Source organism: Hyaena hyaena, unplaced genomic scaffold (assembly GCF_003009895.1).
Source record: "Hyaena hyaena isolate Hyena2069 unplaced genomic scaffold, ASM300989v1 scaffold_592, whole genome shotgun sequence".
NCBI classification, from domain to species: domain Eukaryota; kingdom Metazoa; phylum Chordata; class Mammalia; order Carnivora; family Hyaenidae; genus Hyaena; species Hyaena hyaena.
The window spans coordinates 417,783-439,290 of record NW_024081223.1 but is presented as its reverse complement, the minus strand read 5'-3'; the positions used below and the strand labels follow the sequence as shown (position 1 = coordinate 439,290).

At 37.5% G+C, this 21,508-nt stretch overlaps 1 protein-coding gene across 4 annotated transcripts in view; it reads left to right on the top strand.

The window, feature by feature from the left end:
* The first annotated feature begins 1,437 nt into the window (after window positions 1-1,437).
* The window catches only part of TMEM144 (transmembrane protein 144), a 43,853-nt gene continuing 23,782 nt past the window's right edge, over window positions 1,438-21,508 (top strand). The window contains exons 1-4 of one of the 4 annotated variants that reach the window (XM_039256880.1): window positions 1,438-1,607; window positions 15,202-15,373; window positions 17,701-17,823; window positions 19,779-19,878. In XM_039256880.1, the coding sequence (XP_039112811.1) occupies window positions 15,265-15,373; window positions 17,701-17,823; window positions 19,779-19,878 (332 nt within the window). In that variant the 5' untranslated portion in view covers window positions 1,438-1,607; window positions 15,202-15,264. The other 3 variants (XM_039256879.1, XM_039256881.1, XM_039256877.1) reach the window with 3 other exon arrangements.

Sequence of the window (21,508 nt, the reverse complement as noted above, 5' to 3'; positions counted from 1 at the left end):
GATCTCAACTCAGGTCTTGATCTCAGGGCTGTGAGTTCAAGCCCTAAACCCCAACTTGGGCTCCACGCTGAGCATGAAGCCTACTTTAAAAAGGTCCTTAAAAAAAAAAAAAGGTCCATGTCACATTCCAGAACTGATATTGGCCCCTTTATGTACAACCCATCAAAACACTTGCATTTACACTGAAACTAAACTTCAATCTTTGGTAAAATCCTTAGTTGTTTTTCCTTCCTTTGCTGAAACACCCCACAATTCCTTTGGTGTGCTGCCCCCAACATCTCAATGAGTCAGTAAACCTGGCTTATTTAGTGTACAGCTTTGTTGCACATGATCTGGGGAAAAGAACATATCTCACATTGTAGAGTTTCCCTTAAGCACATGGAGTTATCTGTATTTTATCCTATTCCATAAGCAGAAGTAAAGAAAACAATATAACTGCAAAACAAAATTTGTTTATAGATAAAAAGTTTCCATATTATAAACATAAAAAGTTCTTGAGACTAAAGAAGAAAAAATCACTGACTTTAAAATGAAAAACAGGGGTGCCTGGGTGGCTTAGTCGGTTAAGCGTCCGACTTTCGCTTAGGTCATGATCTCGCGGTTTGTGGGTTCGAGCCCCGCATCAGGCTCTGTGCTGACTGCCAGCTCAGAGCCTGGAGCCTGTTTCAGTCTGACTCCCTCTCTCTCTGACCCTCCCCTGCTCACGCTGTCTCTCTCTCTCTCTCCTAGAAATAAATAAAACATTTAAAAAAATAAAATAAAATGAAAAACAAAAAAAAGCCAGAATTGGTTTCCTTTCACTTTACTAAAATGTGGGCTGCTGCCTCTTTGAATACAACAGTGGTCAAAAAGAGGGGGTTTTCTCCTTATTAATATGATGAAGCAAGTAATATTACAATGACCACCGCTTCCCTTGAGAGATACTGAAAAACTTGAAATATGAACCTCAAAAACTCCTTACCCAGTCCTTATTCTTGACCTATGACCTTGCTTTCTATCTCACTGAGAAGCAGAAAAAACAAAAAGCCAGAAGAGAATGTGCTCAAACTCCCACCACTTCTCACCCTTCTGCAACTGCACCGATACACTGTTCCTATGGATGACCTCTCCGTGCACCTAACAAGAGCTATGGCCTCTGCTTTTGTGCTAGATCCCACGTGCTCGTGCCCAGGCAAGGGCATTGTTCCAGTAATTCTCTTCCTGTTTTCCCTGGCAGTCAGCATCCAAGTCAGCCCCCCGTGATCCTCAGCTCTTGGTATCCATGTCTCCTCTCTCACTGAATCAGGGATGAACTGTGTGACCCATAGAACACTGCAGAAACAACGGTGTGTGACTTCAGAAGCTAGGTCACAAAGGACAATGACACGTCCACCTTTTTAAATTTCTCACACTGGGGAAAACTGCACCATGTCATGAGATCATTCGAGCAGTCCCATGTGAAGCCCATGTGTAGAGGAACTGAGGTCTTCTACCATCAGCTGGACCCAACTTGACAGTCATGTGAGTAAAGCAACTTGGACGTAGAGCCTCTAGGCTACACGGATGACTACATTGTCAGATGACTGGAACCTCAGCCAACATCTGACAGCAACTTTATGAGACATTCGGTGAGAGTCTGTCCAAGATGCTCTTGAATTCTTGACTCACAGAAGCTGTGAGATATAAGTTTTATGTAAGCTACTGCATTTGGGATAATCTGTTATGCAACAATGGATAACTAATACATCTCCTGTGATCAAAATACTTCAGTGGCTCCCAATTTTCCTGAAAGAAAGCCAAAGTCCTCCTGATGACTTCCATCCTGTTCACCACTGCTACCTAACTTCATCTCCTAACACTTCCCTCTCCATCTTGGTCCCACCTATGGTGACCTCTTTGCCATTCCTCAAATATGCCTCGAGGCCTATACTCACCAGTCCCTCTCCCCTCTCCCACCTTATTCATGCCTTTATTCAAATGTCTCTCTCTGAGTGAGGCCTTTTCTGACTACCCTTCTAAAAATACATCTTCCCTACATACACCTACACTCACACACATTCTCCATTATTTCTTCCACCTTTGTTTTTCTTATTTCCCCTAGCATATATTACTGTTTAATATACTATATATATCGCTTATTATCTGGCTCCCCTTTTAAGGTGAAACCTTACTTGATGCAGAGATTTTCATCTACTTCCAATCTTTAGAGCAGTGTTGGATTTATTATAATACATACTTCATAAAGATTTGTCCAGTAAGCATATGAATGTTAAGGATGTAAAAAAAATTCAATTAGTAGTAACAGTAAAATGCTTCAAACACAGACCTTTTGTGACCCACTCCACGTTATAAAGCTGCTTCTAAATTTGATGTTACTAAAGGCTTTCCTCTCCTGAATAATTGTTTTACAAAAATAGCAGTTAAACGGAAAACTATCCTAACCAACTGTTTGCCTTTTTCTTTGTGAAACTCAGACCAAAATTGAAATTAAATTATAAGAATTATATGAGTCCTTAGGATCTGTACCTTTTATTTTGTTTTATCTTGATATCTTTCCTCTTTAAGCTCCTTGTTCTGTTTTTTAAGTATTTATTTATTTTGAGACAGAGAGAGTGCACGTGCACAAGTGGAGGAGGGGCAGAGAGAGAAGGTGGGGAGAGGAGCCAAGCAGCCTCTAAGTGCATAATTACATTATCTGATGAATCATCAGGTTTTTTATGCCTTCGCACAATTTGTAATTTCTCTTTATAGAGAGAGATCCTCAAAATGGGGAGCAGAAGTGCATACCTATAAGGTGTAAGCCTCCAAGATCATCAGCAAACAGGGGAAGGAGAGAAAATAACAGATTTTTTAACATCTTATATCCATACATATCCCAAAGGGTCATAAAATGATAAACATGAGTTTAAAGATTACACATGGGAAACATTGGTTTTGATTCTATAGAAAAGAATAAATAGTACTTGACAGTAAAAGCCTCACTTTATAAATACTTCTCATATTTAGTGAATGGTTGTAAAAGATTAACAAATAGTGTGTGTGTGTGTGTGTATACATATATGTACACACATACATATCACTGTATTTTAAATTTGATGTAGTTGGTATGCTTCACCTGACTGAGAGAAGAGTGTAAGTGCTATAAAATAATCACAAACACAAAATAATAATATTTTCATAGATTTATTATTTTTGGAACAGTTTTAGATAACAGAAAAAATAAGCAGGTAGGACAGAGTATCCATATATGGCCTCTCTCCCCCCTCACATTTCGCCTATATTAACATGTTCATTGGTGTGTATCATTGCATATTAATGATGTGTTGCATCTTTACAATTGATGAGCCCATATTGATAATTTACTATGAACTAAATTCCAGAGCTTATATTAGGGTTTAGTCTCTAGGTTGCACAGTTCTGTGGATTCTGGCAAATGTCATATACCCATCATTAGAGTGTCATACAGAATAGTTTTGTTGCCCTTACAATCCCTGTGTTTCACATACTCATCCACCCCTTCTCTCCTTGAACTCTTTGCAAACACAGGCCTTTTCACTGTCTCCATAGTCTTGCTTTACCCTGAATGTCATAGAGTTGAAACCATATAGTATGCAGCTTTTTCCCATTAGCTTTTCTCACTGAGCAGTACACATTTAAAATTCATCCATGTCTTTTTGTAATTTGATAGTTCACTTCTTTTTATTTTTAGATAATATTCCACTCTATGATGTACTATGATTTGTCTATCCATTCACCTATTAAGAGACCTCTTGGATGCTTCTAGTGTTTAGCAATTATGGATAAAGCTGCTATAAACATTTATGTAGACCCAAGTTTTAAGTGATTTCGGTAAATACCTAGAACATGATGGCTAGATAATATGGTCAGACTATATTTAGTTTTGAAAGAAATTGCTAAAGTGTCTTCCAAAGGAACCATATACCATTTTGCAGTCCCACCCACCATGAATGAGGGTTCTAGTTGCTCCACAGCCTTACCATCAATTCACTTTGTCAGTCTTGGATTTTAGCTATTCTAGTGGGTGTACAATGGTTTTAAACTGCAATTTATTTTGCACTTGTTGTTTTAATTTTCAATTGACTAATGATATATTACTTTGAGCATCTCTTTGTATGATTATTTGCCATTTTTATAATTTCTTTACTGAGACCTGTTCTGATCATTAGTCCACTTTTCAACTTGTGTTGTTGACTTTTAAGGATCTTAAATATTTTTAGATGGAAGTTGTTCATTAGATATGTATTTTCCAAATATTTCTCCCATATGAGGGCTGTCTTTTCATTTTTTAATGTCTTACAGAGCAGTTCTTTCATTTTAATAAGTCTAATTTATCAGTTGTATACTTTATTGATTGTGCTTTTAGGGTTGTTTATGAAAGCTCATCACCAAACCCAAGTTCACTTAGATTTCGTACTATGTTGTCTTCTACAAACTTTTAAGTTCTGTGCCTCACATTTAGGTGTATGGTACATATTAAGTTGTGAGAAGTGTAACGCCTGCATCTAGCATTGTTTTGCACATGGATGTCCAATTCTTTCAGCACCATTTGTTGAAAACCCTATACTCTGTCCACTGAAATGCCTTTGCTCCTTTGCCAAGGAACAGATGATTGTATGTGTTTGAATCTGTTTCTGGACTCTCTTTTCTATTCCACTGATCCATGTGTCTATTATTTTACCGATACCACATTGTCTTCATTGCAGTACTGGATAATAAGCCTTGAAGTTGGGCAGTGTCATTTCTCCAACTTTGTTCTTCTTCAGTATTGTGTTTGTTAGCCTGGGTATTTTGACTTTCCAGATAAACTTTAAAATCGATTTGTCAACATTCACAAAATAATTTGCTAGGATTTTGATTGGGATTGCATTGAATCAAGACCCACTTGGGAAGATGTGACATCTTAACATTACTAAGTCTCCTGCTCATGAACATGATATCTCTCCATTTATTTAGTTCTTTGATTTCATTCACCAGAATTTTGTTCTAGTTTCTTGCCATTAAATATGTTTGATGTAGGTTTTGGTAGATGTTCTTTATCAAGTTGAGGAACTTCCTTCTCTATTCCTAGTTTGCTAAGTATTTTTATTATGAATGGGTACTGGATTTTGTCAAATGTTTTTGCTGTACCTATTGATAGGATCCCATGACGTTCTTGTCAAGATGTTGATATGATAGATTACAGAGACTGATTTTTGATTGTTCAACCAGTTTTACATACCTGGGATAAATCCAACTTGGTCATGGCATATAATTCTTTTTATACATTGTTGACTTATATTTGCTAATATTTTGTTGAAGGCTTTTGCATCTATGTTCATGAGACAATTTGGTCAGTAATTTTCTTCTCTTCTAATGTCCTTCTAATTTTCTTTTAATTTTCCTAATATCTGATTTTAGTATAAAGACAAGGCTGGTCTCAGAATAAGTTAGGAGGTGTTTCTGTTGCTGTTTTCTGGAAAACATTGTAGATCATTAGTACAAGTTCTTGTTTAAATGTTTGATTCAAGGGTGAACTTTCCTAGGCCTGATGCTTTCTGTTTACAAGGCTACTAATTATTGATACAATTTCTCTAATAGATACAGGCTTATTCAGATTATCTATTTCTCTTCAAGGGAGTTTTGGCAGATTGTGTCTTTCAAGGAATTGGTCTGTTTCATCTAGGTTATCAAATATGTGGGCATGAAGTTGTTCATAATGTTCCTTATCTGGTAACATCCAGAAGATCAGTAGTGATGATATCTTTTCCATTTCTAGTAATAGTAATTTGTGTCTTCTTTTTCTTTTTTTTTAATTAGCATGGACAGAAGTTTCTTAATTTTATTGATCTTTTCAAATAACCAGCTTTTTCTCATAGATTTTCTTTACTGATTTCTGTTTTTCAATTTTATTAATTTATACTCTAGCCTTTTTCTTCTTTTCCTTACTTTGGCTTTAATTTGTTTTTCTGTTTCTAGTTTCCTATTGTATACACTTAGACTATTAATTTCAAAGCTTTTTTCTCTAATATATGAATTATATCCCTCTAAGCACTGATTTCACTGCATCTCATAAATTTCATAAATAGTATTTTCATTTTCATTTAGTTTGAAGTAGATTTTATTTTTATAGCTCTTTTTTGATTCATGACTTATTTAGATGTGTTTTTTACACTCCAATATTTTGTGATCTTCCAGCTATCTTTCCATTATCTATATCTAGTGTAACTTCATTGTGGTCTGAGAGCGTGCTTTCTATGGTATTTATTCTTTTAAATTTATTAAGATACATTAAATAGCCCAGAATGTAGTCTCTCTTAGTCCCGGCTCTATGTGAGCTTCAGGAGAATGACTGGGCTACTGTGGAGAAGCAAAATATTATGTGGGTTAAGATTAGATACAGAGGATGATACTGCTATTCAGTTCAACTATATCTTTATTGATTTTTTTTTTTTTTTTTTTTTGCCTGCTGGGTCTGTCAATTACTATGGAGGGGTATTGAAGACTCCAACTGTAACAGTGAATTTATGTCAATTTCTTCATGCAGTTTTAACTGTTTTTTCCTCATATATTCTGATATTCTGCTGTGATGTGCTTAGATAAGAATATCATGTCTTCTTGGAGAGTAAACCGCATTATCATTATGTCATTCCTCTTTTTGTCCCTGATATTTTCCTTGTCCTGAAGTCTTCTTTTTCTGAAATTAAAATAGCTATTCCAGCTTCATTTTGATTACTGTTAGAATGGTGTATCTTTTCCACTCTATTTAATCTGTGTCTTTCTAATTAAAGTAGATTTCCTGTAAACATCGCATAGTTGCATTCTGTTTTTTATTTGCTCTATCTTTTAATTGCTGTATTCAGTCTATTCACATTTAAAGTGATTATTGACAGAGTTGGAATAATATCTACCATACGCTATTTTCTATTTGTTGGCCTCTTCTTTGTTTCCTTTGTCTTCTTCCCTTTTATTTTTTTCTAATTTCTCTGGTTTCAATTAGGCATTTTGTTTGATTTCACTTTCTCTTCTCTCTTGGCATATCAGCTATACTTCTTCTTACCAGAATTTCAGGAATTGCCTTAGACTTTGCAATATACGTTTACAACCTATTTAAATCCACTTCCAAATAACACCTTACCTCATCACAGATAGTGTGAGTACACTATAATAGACTATTCCTAATTCTTCCCTCCTGTCACTTCGGAGATTGCTATCATTCATCTCACTTACACTATAAGCTATATAACCATATAAGCTACAACCATAAACTGTAACCACTTAATACACTGTTGGTTTTATTGTTTTGCAGCTATCTATTAGATCCGTTAAGAATGAAATTAAAAGTCTTGTTTTGCTTTATTTTTTTCCAATGTCCTTCCTTTCTTTATCTGAATCCAAGTTTCTGAACTATATCCTTTTCCTTCTCTATGAAAAACTTCTTTGAACATTTCTTCCAAGATTGGTCTACTGATTAAAAAACAAAAGGAGAGCCTGGGTGGCTCAGTCGGTTGAGCGTCCGACTTCGGCTCGGCTCTTGATTTCACTGTCTGTGGGTTTGAGCCCTGTGCTGGCAGCTAGCTCAGAGCCTGGAGCCTGTCCTCAGATTCTGTGTCTCCCTCTCTCTCTGACCCTCCCCTGCTCACGCTGTCTCTCTCTCTCTGAAATAAACAAAACATAAAAAATTAAAAATAAAAATAAAAATAAAAAACAAAACTATTCACTCAGTTTTTGTCTCAGAAAGTCTTTATTTTCTCTTCACTTTTATAAAAACAATTACCCTTGATACAGATGTCTAGGTTGGTGGACTTTTCTTTTAATATAAAATATTTCACTAAACTCTTTTCTTGCTTGCCTGGTTTCTAAAGAAAAGCCTGATGAAATTATTATGTTTGATCCTCTATAGATAAGGTATGTATTTTTCCCCTCTGGCTTCTTTCAATATTTTTTCTTTGCCTGATTTTTTGCATATTGAATATGATATGCCTACATGCAGATATTTTCTGCTTTCATCCTATTTGGTGTTTGAGCTTCTTGGATCTGTGATTTGGTATCATCTATCTAATTAATTTTGGAAAATTCTCAGCCATTATTACTTTGAATACTTCTGCTACTTTCTTTTCTTTCTGGTATCTCATTACCTATATTTGATACATTTTTGTAATTTTCCCACATTTTTTTAATATTCTGTTGTGTTTTATTTTAATTCTCTGTTCTCTTTACATTTAAGTTTGCAAACTTTCTACTGATATATCTTCAAGCTTCCTGACTTCAGCTTTAAAAAACCATTTTGTTTCAGTTGCAATGTTTCTGTTTTCTAGCATTTTCACCTCTCATATTATACATCTTTTCTTGTATGTTAACTTTTCCAATAGAACTCTTAGTATATTAATAATAGGTATTTTAAATCTGAAGTCTGAAAACTCCAAAATGTCTACCATATATATCTGAGTCTGGTTCTGAGGTTTGCTTTATATCTTTAAACTGTTTCTTCTTGCCTTTTAGTATTTTTTGCAATTGTTTTTTTTATAAGTCAGATATGATGTATCAAACAATAGACACTGTTGTAAGCAGGTCTTTAGTGTGAGATTTTCTTTTTACCTAACCAGGAGTTAGACTTTGTTTAATATTTGCTACAGCTATAGATGTCATAGGTTTCAATTTCCCTTAATTCTTCCTTCTGTCTCTTCTTTTGCCTTTGTGTTATCTTAGAAACTCCTTTTTTTTTCATTTTTAAGTGTTTATTTAATTTCGAGAGAGAAAGAGTAACAGCGTGTGAGTAGGGGAGGGGCAGAGAGAGAGGGAGACACAGAATTCAAAGCAGGCTCCAAGCTCTTAGCTGTTAGCACAGAGCCCCAGGCGGGAGTCAAACTCAGGAACTGTGAGATCATGACCTGAGTGGAAGTCTGATGCTTAACTAACTGAGCTACCCAGACGCCTGAGAAATTCCTTCTTAAACACTGTCTGTCTTGCAGCTCTCTCACTTGTAATCCACTGTTATTGTACCAGAACACGTTTAACATGGTCACAGGAGTGGAAGCACTCTGTAATCTTGTGTACTCCTTAATTTTAGTGAGTCAGCATCCCAGGACCCCTTTTTTTCCCCTCCCCTGAAGAGAGACAGGAAGGCTAAAAGGGGCTCAAATCGCCCAGTTGCTCTTCTTCCAAGTCAGGTAAATTTCTGATAAAGAAGTTTACCTAAAAGGCTAGTTTTTATTTCTGAGAGCAGAAGGCTCTGGGCGTGTTTCATAATGGTTACTTTTTCCCTCCCTTTGCCAGAATCAAGAGGGAATTTTTCTCTGATCTTCACTGTGAGAACCTGGCAGGACTCCTGAAGGTAGACTCTTATTAAAGTGTGGGTGCTCCCCTGTCACTGGGCCCCCATCATTACTGTTGAAGAGCCCTCACCCATTACTGGCTCTAGTGGCTCGTAAGGTGCAATTCTCTGCATATACCTACCTCCACCGTTTTCAGGGAGGTGATTTACCTTGTGATCGCAATCACCTGGTAGATCTAAGAAGAGTTGTTGACTTTCAGTGTATTTGGCCTTCTTCTTGTCCTGATGACAGAAATGGTAACACCCAAGATCTTCAAATGCCATGGCCGAAACCAGAAGTCTTAATAATATTTTTTATCCATTTTATCCTTTGACCACATAAAAGGGTGAGGTACACAGATCTCATTATGTCACAGATCTCATTATGTCAATAATAATATATACAAGGAAACAGGTTTAGAGAGATTAAATGACTTTTCCATAGATAAATGGCTAGTAGATGAAACTAACCTGAATCTTCTAGTGGCTTCCCAAGCTCTTCCAACATACCTTTATGTTTAGACATTAGTGCATATGAAACAACTTCCAAGGAAAATCTGAGTTTAAGCAGAGGATCATCCATGTTTGGGTTGGATCTGTGGCATCATGTGAAAAGCACCAGTCCTGGGACATCCTTGTAATAAATGTCCTCAAGCCTGACTCAGCCCCCAACTCACTTTAAGATTTTAGGGAATTCACAATAGCGTGAGTCTCAGTTTCTCAATGTGAAGTCGAAGCAAGAATAAAGCACATGATCACTGAGGTCTCTTATAATCATGAAGTGAAACAATTCTAGGTTGGATTTCGGCCCTATATTTTGTGGGGAAGAGCATTTATGAGGAAAGGGGAACTGCTTCCTCAAATTTTTCTGTACTGCCAAATTAATCCCTTCCCTTAGGTAAGAAGCCTCAGCTTTCTTAATTCTTTAAATGACATGATGCTTTTCCTTCTCATTTGCTTCTTGCACTCTCATGTATAAATGTGAGTAATGTCTAAAGCACAATTTCCTTCCAGGATCCTTCCTCTGGGCACTCCCTACGCCTTCTCCCCTCTTGTAACTCTACAATCATTACCAACCCCTGAAATATCTCAGTTAAATGTCACTTCCTCTGAGAGGACTTCCTTGATCTCTTAGACTGGGACAGAACCCAACATTTCTCCTTTCCCTTTTCTGAACTTATTTGTTTGTATCTATGTCCCTTGTTGTTCTGGAATCTATATAAAGGAAAGACTCTCTCTAGGCCACAGCTGAACTCTCAGGGCTCTTGAGTCCAGAACAGCGCTGCCCAACAGATAGTTTCTGCAATGATAGAAATATTCTAAAACCTGCACATGTGGCTACTGAGCACTTAAGAAGTGTCCAATACAGGGGTTCCTGGGTGGCTCAGTCAGTTAAGTGATCCACTTTGGCTCCGGTCATGAATGATCTCGAGGTTAGTGGGTTTGAGCCCCGCATCAGACTCTGGTGCTGACAGCTCAGAGCCTGGAGCCTGCTTCAGATTCTGTGTCTCCCTCTTTCTGCTTCTACCCCACTCATGCTCTGTCTCTCTCTCTCTCTCTCTCTCAAAAATAAAATAAAATATTAAAAAATTGTAAGAAAAAGAAGTGTCCAATACAAGAGAACTACTGAATTTTTATTCTAATTTAAATGTGAATAGCCATGTGCAGTTAATGGCTACATATCAGGCAGTGGAGGACTAGAGCAATCTTTCTCAAGCTCTAAATCGAGATGTCAGGAATCTGTATTTTAGCTCATTCTCCAGGTAATTCTTCCCAGCAATAAAATTTGACACCTATTGATCTAGAATATGATTCTCTAGGCTGGCTTCACAACAGAATCCCTTGGAGGAGAAAATTATCCTTAATCCACATCTCCAGAGATCCTATTTCAGCTGGTCTGCTGTGGGGTCCAGGTCATTAGTATTTTAAAAACTAAACAAAGCAGAAAAATCCTCCTCAGTGATTGTAATGCGCAATCAACTTTAAGAGGCATACACCTTACATTCTCACATGGTACTCAGTACCTATTAGATAAATATACAGATAAATGGTATGGGTGCATTTATGAAGAATTACTGATCACAAGTGGTATCTTGTGATGTCACAAGAGATGTTAATGACATTAGTGGTTCAGACGAATTTCTTGATAGTTGTAACACATTCAATTTTCACAAAGCCTTTTACCATTGTGTGAAATTCCTTGCCCTTTTGTTTCATCCGTGAACAGGACAGATACTACCAACCTCTGTGACATTTAAAGGGTGACCCGCAAAGAGCTCCCTGAACAATCACCTCCTAAAATACACAAAAGCCGGTCTAGTTCGCTGGTTGATTGACAGATGGTCTGAGGACTCCTTCTCGGAGCCACGTCAGTCACAAGACCTTGCACTCCTGCGCTGGAGGAAAGTGTTTCCCAACCGGCTGCCTCCGGGTCCCTTTTATTAGAGCGCTTCCTCCTCCACCCGTCCGTCTGTCTGTAATTGTCCCCGCAGGAAGTAATGGCTGGCCAGGCAGTCTGGTCGAACCGAGGCGACAGACCTCTGGGTCACAGGTGCTAGACTCCTCCCTTCTCCCGCCCGGTCACAGGTAATTGTCCAAGCAGGAAGTGCAGGCTGGCCACGCTGGCCCAGCCGCAGAGAACCGGCGAGCGCAGGCCGGCAGCCCAGCCGCGCGGTGGAGGCTTGGGTGGGTGCTGTGCTTGAGCGAGTTTCCGCCCGCCCTGAGCGCAGTGAGTACACGCTATCGCAGGAAACCCAGTAGCTTAGCAGCCGAGTGTCTCGTGGTTTTTCAGAAAACGCTGATGATTAAAAAGAAAAAAATCAGGGCTCTGAATATGTACTTTCAGGCACTGAGAATGTTAGCCAAGATGCCGGCAGAGCCTGGCAGACTTGAGGAAATTAACACGAAACTAAAACTGAACTCTTAGTTGAAGAATGTTGGATCAGAACGTGCCAAACACTAACAATAGGAGTTTAAATGGACAGAAGTGAAGAGAAAAAAGTATTTACTAATACATGAAACCAAAGTACTAAGATACAAATGAATGAATGTAGTTTAATAAAATGTCAGTGGACACTTGAAAAATAAACATTTGAAAACTACTTTTGTTTAAAAGTGGTTTGAGACTTGTTAACATGTCTGCATTAAAAAGAATTGGGAATAATGTGCTAAACGTGATACTGCTTTGCTTTTTCACATTAATTTCATTGATTTAGATAGAGATAATGCATATTGTCAATCGTTTTTTAAATTAGATCACTTCCTTTCTGAAACATACCAGAGCTGTATGAAATAAATTTCATTTATCAACAAGCAACAACTTTAAGTAAATTAACATTGATAATATTCGTTCAACAGTCAAAATGCAGTACTCTGATTAACACTTCAAATTATTTCTTCAGTTGGAGTGGAATCTTAAGAAGTTAGAGCTGTTCGTGGTCTTTCATAAAGCCATCTTTTCACTGAAATAATTGGCCACTTTTGAAAGTTAGACATCTTCTTATCAGTGTGCTTGTAAAGGTTTTGTTTTGTTTTGCTTGTTTCGATTTAAATGGGGGGAAAAGAACGTAATTTCTTAGCTAACACCAAATCATGAGTCTTCTCAGTCCGCTGATCTCCATTTCCTGTGGCCGATTACAGTTCTGATATCTTAGTAACAAATCCTCCTGCTTGACTCTTGAACAGTAGCCCGTGGATAAGCCATTGCAGGGCTAAAACTTTCTTTGCGCTTCACAGTAAGACTATTATTTTTATTGAAGTAGTGTTATTATGTCAGTGTTTTTGTATGTCACAATGTCTCTTCCTTGACTACATCCCCACGGAAGATATTGTCTTACAGCATTTGTTTGGGTTTGTTTTAAGAAAGCACATACAATTTCAAATAGATGTTTCTCTTATTAAGATTTATTCAGCAATTTTGAAGTTATCCTTGTTTTCAGTTAAATTATCCATGATGGTGCTAAAGACTATATATTGTAGATAGTTTTTACTTAATATTCTCTGCAAGAACACATAAGGAACAAGAGATGGAAAAATGAAATGCCTTTAAAGCAAATATTGTCATTATAAAATAAAATAACAAGGAAAGTTGATTTCAAATATACTTTAGTCAGGACACCTGGGTTGCTCAGTCGGTTAAGCATCCGATTTCAGCTCAGGTCATGATCTCACGGTTCGTCGGTTTGAGCCCCGGGTCGGGCTCGGTGCTAACAGCTAGCTCAGAGCCTGGAACCTGTTTCAGATTCTGTGTCTCCCTCTCTCTCTGACCCTCCCCTGTTCATTCTCTCTCTCTCTCTCTCTCTCTCAGAAATAAATAAAACATAAAAAAATTAAAAAAAAAACAAAAACAATATACTTTAGTCAATACATATCCACAAGAAGTCATCACAACATTAAATTTGGAGAAAAAGAAAGACCGGATTATCTTAAATTCTATTACAGACTGCTTAAAGAGGTGACGTGAACCAAAAAGTCAATGTGCAAAATATGATTTCAAAATGGTTTTGTGGAAAGACTGATTACCTCCTGTGATAAAATGACCCTTTTGTGTTATTTTTTTTCTCATGTAACCTCTACAACTAAAAGGGTGAATTATGTTCAATAACCTTTTCCAAATGTTATGAAAAATGTCTGATTCTTGGCTATTTGTGAGTTTGGTCCTTTCATCATAGGGAACCAGAACTTTTTAATAAGCTTAGCAGAGCAGTCCAAGACAACTTTCTGCAATGGTGGAAATGTTCTATAATCTGCACTCCCCAGAATGGTAACTACTGGCTCTATGTGGACATCAAGCACTAGATATTTAGTTAGCTTGGCTAAGGAGTTGAATGTTTTTTACTTACTTTTAATGAAAATTTAGTTATCTACATGCAGCTAGCAGCTACCAGATTGCACAGATAGCTGAATAGCTGCTTCACATAGTTCTTGCTGACCAGGTGAAGTTATTTTGCATCATATCACTGTTGATCTTATACTGTAGGAGATTCCTGAAGGGATTCTTCAAGGATCTAAATCTTAAAGAGACTTAAGAAATTCTTAAAGAGATCTTTAAGGGATTCTTCTATCTGTTCATTTTTTTAAGCATAAGATACAAAGTTTCATGAACTACTTAAATGAGTACAGACCATGAGGGCACTAGTGATAAGAAAACTGCCTTTGCCTCTAGATGATTCTGAGTATTTAGCACCAGTACAACCTAAATGTGTCCTTAAGCTCCTATTTGCTTTGGAGGCATTAATTGTTCTGAAAGTCTTCACATGTGCTCTCATTTTGATTGTCACACAACTAATTGAAGTAACTGAGTCCAGGTCCACACAAATGTTTTCATTATACTAGTCAGCCTACACAAGAGAATTTTTTTTTTTATAATATAATAAGAATTGTCCCCAGATCTTGGAAGAAGTAAGGTTTTCGAGCTCTGAAGACAAAGTTTTTCTTTTGGGTTTTGTTTTTGTTTTGTTTTTGGGAGAGAGAGAATGCAAACAAGGAAGGGGCAGAGTGGTGGTGGGAGGTGGAGAGAGAGAGAGAGAGAGAGAGGGAGGAGAATCTTAAGCAGGCTCCATGCCCATTGCAGAGCCCACCTCGGGGCTCAATCTCAAAACTGTGAGATCATGACCTGATCTGAAGTCAAGATTCAGAGGCTTAACCTACTGAGAGCAGCTCAGGTGCCCCCAAAAGTATTTTTTTTAATTGTAGATTAGTGACCAAAAAGTATTTGTTGGGAAAACAAACAAAACAACAGATGAATGAACATGGAGTGTGAACGTAATATGTAATTTCATAATGTCCTAACTTTTTTTCTGGAGAAAGGAATCTTAGCATACTTTGGAAAGGCTCAGTAACTATCACATATGAGCCACAATTTGTTCACAGATTCACAATTTCTTAATTGTTTTATTTTTATTTTATTTCAGAAGCTCTTGCAAAGTACATCAAGGCTAAAGTGAACCAGCTCACTCTCAGGCAGTACTGGAACCATGAGCAATAATGGAACAGACTTAATCACTGGTTTCATCTCCTCTTCTGTAGCTGTTCTTTTGTTTGGCTCCAACTTTGTACCACTTAAAAAATATGATACTGGTGATGGTTATTATTTTTCCTTCATTAGCTAACTTTATATTATTTTTAAACATGAAGTCCTCTGTTGTGGTCTTTTTTTAATGATGGCTGCCAATTTTCTTGTGCTTGGTGCAAAATGAATAGAGCTTAAGATACATCATTTGATAATGCTAATGCCAGTTTATCTGTGATTTAGTCAGTATAGGATCATCTTAAGACTGTGTGTCATGGTAAAGCTAAGAAAGAGACCATCAGGAAGACTTTTTAGCCATATCTCTTATATTTACAAAAGAAGGAAGTTAGTTGTTTCTACCAATATACACTTGTTTTGAAAACATGGATTTCAAACAAGCTTGGTATAATAGAAAACAGTTGGATTTTGACTCTGCCACAACACTAGGTAAACACGGAAAACTGCACCCAGATGGATAAAGATGCACCTAAGGCACAAAATGCGCTTGCGCGTGCACCCTTCAACATCCCTAGGCTCCGTCAGCACCGCACCCATTCACATCTGGTGTTAGGATCCCCCATCCACCAACCTCACAAAAGCTCACAAGCTGCCACACTTCCAATGCCCACTTCTAAGCAAACTTCAAGTCTTTTTCATGTTAAAGGGCCATATTTATTGTAATACTTCTGAATTTCTTCACCACTTAGCAAGTGTAAAACTGTACTGCCATTTTTATTAGGTTCTTGCCTTTTGTTTCCATATGTGTTAATGAAATTTTTGAGTGTTGTTCCCTTTTTCCCCATTACAACTCTGAAGTTTTGGTTATGTGATTTTGCATAGTGCAGTGTTTTTAGACAAAGCACACTACAATCGACTTGACTGTAATGTGAACTTAAGGAAGAAGCAAGACGGGTTTTTTTCCTCTTTTAAAAATCTACTTGCCTTTATTATTTTTTAATATTTGTTTACTTATTTTTGAGAGTGAGAGAGCACAAGCAGGGAAGGGGCAGAGAGAGAGAGGGAGACAGAATCTGAAGCAGCCTCCAGGCTCCAAGCTGTCAGCACAGAGCCCTACGTGGGGCTCGAACCCGCTAACGAAACCATGAAGTCATGACCTGAGCCAAAGTCTGTGGCTTAGCCAACTGAGCCACCCAGGCACCCTCTATTTGCCAGATGCTCCACATTGTAGCCAGAAGAAGAAACTGGAGATGTTGCTCTGAATACCTGGTGGGAAGCAATTGTGCTGTCCCCTCAGTTCCTCGTGACTTGCTACTTAATTAAACAATAGAATTACAAATCTTTCTTCCAAGGCCTTTCTTCTCTTTTTCTTTGGAGTTAGAATGGAAATGGAAACTACTAAAAGAAAAACAAAATATATATGAAGGGGTAGAGGAACTGGCCTTTAGGTGTCTCTCAGCAACCGTGTGATCCTGGGCAAGTCTCATCAGGTCTTTTGTTCTTAATTTCTCATTTGTGAAATGAAGAACTTGTAAAATTGAGTTCTCTTTCACCTCTGTGATCTTCCTTTTTTTGTCTTAGAGGTTAACAGCCATTTTTTTTCTCTCCTCCGACATGAAATTGAATGGAAATAGGCAAAAATCTTCCCCAGTTAGAGGCAAAAGAACTACACTGAGTTATAAATGCCCTAGTCTTTCTTCCAGTATAGACTTTTTCTTTAACTTTTTAATCCCTAAACTCTTGATGGTACAGAAGCATCAGGTACAGATAGACTTTATATCACCATGTCATCTTCGGATAACTGGCAAATGGCAACCCAGAGCCCAGAAAGAGAATTCCCTGACCCAGAATGCTAATTCTCAGGTTTGTGACATCTGGTTCATCACAGGCACTCAACTGTAACTGTAGGAGGTCTACAGGTGGCCATAAATGGCTTTATTTTTATCCCAAGGGTGACAAAAATGATCCCCAAAAGTTTTTAATTACTGTTATGCTATTCTGTAATTCTTATAGCTGTGTTTGGGTGAGAAGTGGCAGTAGATGCAGCATATTGGCAAGAGCTCTTTGGTAGAAAGGGCCAAATACTCTTTGGTAGAAAAGTCTTGATTTGTCTAAGAAGTCAAACAAACCAACCAACAAAAGAATGTCAAGCAGGAATGCACTGTACTCGGTAAGCTTCAGAGTCAATGCCTCGGTTTAAATTCAAGGCCTGCAAACCATAAGCTCTTTAGCCAAGTTGAGTCATCTCACATTCATTTTCTCCATCTTCAAACTCGGATTAACTGTGATGCTTAGTAGTTGTAAAAATTAAATGTGCGAAGTACCCAAATACAGGCATTCAATAAGCTGTGGTTATTCTTATAATAAGATCTCTTTGATATTCTTAAGCATTAAAATTTTCAGATCAGTTTGAACGACAGAAAGCAATTTCTTTTATTTCCAGGAATGTTTCTCCAGTGGGTACTTTGTGCTGCCGTATGGTTGGTTGCCCTGGTGGTCAATCTGGTATTACGTTGCCCTAAATTTTGGCCTTTTGCAATGGTTGGGGGCTGCATTTGGGCAACAGGTAATGTATGATATACTTTATTCTTTAATCATTTAATACTGATCAAAATGACTCTGATTCATAATAAAAGGAAATAGCACCAACAGCAATTCTGAGTAATCCTGAGTCATAGATACTAGAAATTAATTTTGTTTCTTTCATTCAGATACTCTGCAAAGATTTTGGGTGCATTTCTTTTTTCCTCCTAATGATTCTGTTCTTAGTTCTTGGTAGAGAATTACAGCAAAAACATTTCTATTGTTCTCTATCTATTCAAGCGTAGCTCGTATATTAGTTTAAGCGCTCCAACCCTTTTTTCTCTATGTTTATCAGAAAATATTTTTTGAATAGTAGTCTCTAAGACTACTAATAGTCTTTAAGACTTGTCCTTAAATGTAGGCAAACAGACACACATTCCCATCTCAAAAACACTGGCAAAAAAAATAAAAACAAAAATCTTCCCTCTGTTGCTTTATGAATACCTGAAACTATATAACTAGAATGTATACCTTTGCTTGGACAGTCAGGATGGTTTTCCTTCTATTAATATAAATGCACCCTAGGAGATTTCTATTCTATTTAGCAAAAAGAATTCGAAGTATCAAGGCTCTTCAGGGGTTAATTTGATTAAAAGCAAATACATTTTAGAATGTTAAAAGTTTTTTGGGTACCCATTTATTTTGAGTCTCTGCAGAATTAAGTGATTTAGTAAAGTTCATGAGTTGGAGGACAAAAGAGTTCACTTTTAAATTTCCATTATTGTGATCACTTTTATCATGTTTAATGGGGAGAGAGGAACAGAGAAAGTATCCATTATCCTACCGATCTTTATCACAACTATAGTATTTATAATCACCCAGCAGATTCCTTTGGGATTCAGGGGGGAGGGCTATAACTTGAGAAATGTTGCCAGCATGGGTGAAATAGGTCATAGTAACTGAATGGATATGGGGTGTAGAGGAAAGGGAGAAGTGAGTGATGATGTAGGGATTTTATTATAGGTGATGAGGAGGGTGGTGGTACCATTGACATGAGCAATGAAAACAGAAAGAGGTATGTGTCCAAAAAGAAAAAGGATAGTTCAGCTTGGGACCTTGTGAGTTGAAAGTTCCTGATGTTCCCGCAGCGAGGGACTTCTGGTGGGAGGCCTCTTGCAGTGGTTGGGAACATAGCACTAAAAGTTTGTAGAAAGTCCAGGCTAGAACAATACCACTGGGACCGTGTGTCTCTAACTGACAGCTGAAATCCTGAAATTAGGTCAAGTACCCAAAGAAGAATATAGCAAAAGAAGAATGTGTTCAGAGGAAAGTTTTTAGGGGGCATCTAAATCCAGAAAGTATGCCAAGAGAGAGCAACCAGTGAAAGGGCTAAGGAGAGACAGGAGGGAATCAGGAAATGAAGGCATCTTGGAAGCTATGAGAGGAAACCTTTTAAGAGAAGATTGCAGGACTGAAGCCAGACTGCTGAGAGGTTAAGAATTGTAAAAAAAACAATCATGCATTTGGCCTTGAGTGACCTTCCAGAGCACAAAGCAATGAATGCAGGATTCCAGAAGACAAGTCAGGCAGCATGGAAGAGCAAAATCTGGAGCCATATTGGGCCAGAAACTTCTACCAGTGGTTGGCCCTAGTTCAAGTCTAAGAGGACAGCCACTACTAATTTTATAATTGATACCTTCTGCAAAAAGTTACAGAATAAAGACCTATGTTAAGGATAAAAAGCATTGATGCAACTAGGCAAAGAGCTAATTCAGTATTTTTCTTTGTAAGATTTTGTCTTATGTCTGTTTGTTTTAGCAATCATAAGCATGAGTTCAATGCCAAAAGTGTAGTTACTTTATTTCAAAAATGAGGAATTGTACTTTATTATATTTGTCAAAATCTCATAAGCTTTAGTTGAAGTTAAAAATTAATTCAATTTATAAATGTATTTTTTCTGTTAGAAATAACATTTTTTTCTGTATGTTACATCTACAGGGAACATTGCTGTTGTCCCAATTATCAAAACCATTGGTTTAGGCCTTGGAATATTAATCTGGGGATCTTTTAATGCCTTAACTGGCTGGGCAAGCTCAAGGTAACACAAAACAATTTCAACTAAGATTCTCTACACTCATGTAAGGCAAGTCCTAGGGATTGGGCTAGATGAGAGGAATAACATGGTTCTTACCCTCACAGAGATTACAGTTGGTAAGACATACACATAAAATATGCTACTTCTAATTATTATTTGCTCTAAGTTCTGATATCTGGTCTAGATATTTGGTTAAGATATAGTAAAGAATTATCTCCTTGGAGCAGAAGAAGGAAGGAGGAAGGTGTTTATTTTCCCTTTTTATTGTGTGACAGTTTGCTGGACATATTATATGCATCATTCTCATCTCATTTTCACAAAGATGAGGTAAGCACTACCTCATTAGGGACCTACAAGACAAAGAGGTAGAATAACTTGCTGAATATCACAGAACGAATAGGATAGGCTTCAAGTCCAGGTCTTCTAGTTCTAAAGCCCATTTTCTTTTTAGAGCCTGGGTCAGGGCCACCAAACCAGCCATTTTTGTAAATAAAGTTTTATTGGAACACAGCCAAATCCATCCATTTACATTTTGTCTATGGCTGCTTTTACACTATCTTGGTAGAGTCGAGTAGACAGTCTGGCTCACAAGAGACAGTCTGGATCACAAAGCATAAAATATTTACTCTCTGGCCCTTTAACAAAAAGTGTGTCAGCCCCAACTCTAGAGGGGTCCAACAGGGTCACCACAAGCCACAGATGTCCATTTATGTGTCAAGTTAAATTAGCTAAAATTTGATAAAATTAAACATTCAGTTTCACAGCCACACTACCCACGAACCATGTGCTCAATAGCCACGTATGATTAGAAATTACCCTGGTATATAGTGCACTAGAAGAAGTGTCCCATCATCATAGAAAGTGCTATTTGTGCTGCCTTTGTTAAGCATTAAAATTAACATTTAAGTTGAATTTGGAAAGACAAGTAGAAGGGAGGATGTCAGGGTGCCTGGGTGGCTCAGTTGGTTAAGCATCTAACTGTTGGTTCCAATTCACTTCAAACTCTCATGGTTTGTGAGTTCAAGCCCCACATTGGGTTCTGTGCTGATAGTGCAGAGTCTGCATGGGATTCTCTCTCTCTCTCTCTCTCTCTCTCTCTCTCTGCCCCTCCTGTTCTCTCTCTGTCTCTCTGTCTCTGTCTGTCTGTCTGTCTCTCTCAAAATAAATAAATATACTTATAAAAAAAAGAAGAGAGGATGTCACCCTTACCTTACTTTTTGGGCTCCTCTTCCCTGTCAAAGCATTATAACAACCTCAGTAACAGCAAAAGAAACTGACCTCCGACCTTACAAATTCTATTTTCTTTTGCTTTTCCTTGTTGCCTCTTTCACTCTTGCCCTGAATGGTTCACAGTGATTGTTGTCACTGCTATAAAGTCAAGTCATGAAAAAAAAAATTAGTGTGATGCCAAAAAGGAGTGCTCTTTAACCAAGCAGTTGTTTAAAAGTCTATTTCAATAAATGCTATACAAAATTGCAGCCAATGAGTTAGCATTCAATTAGCCTCTTAATCATTTGTCTTCCTTCTTCGTTAGTCTTAACAAGAAAGGGACACTCACTTTTACAGATACTAACTAATTTAATCTTCATAAGAAAGAAGGTGTATATATAACAATCATACTGACCGTATAGGT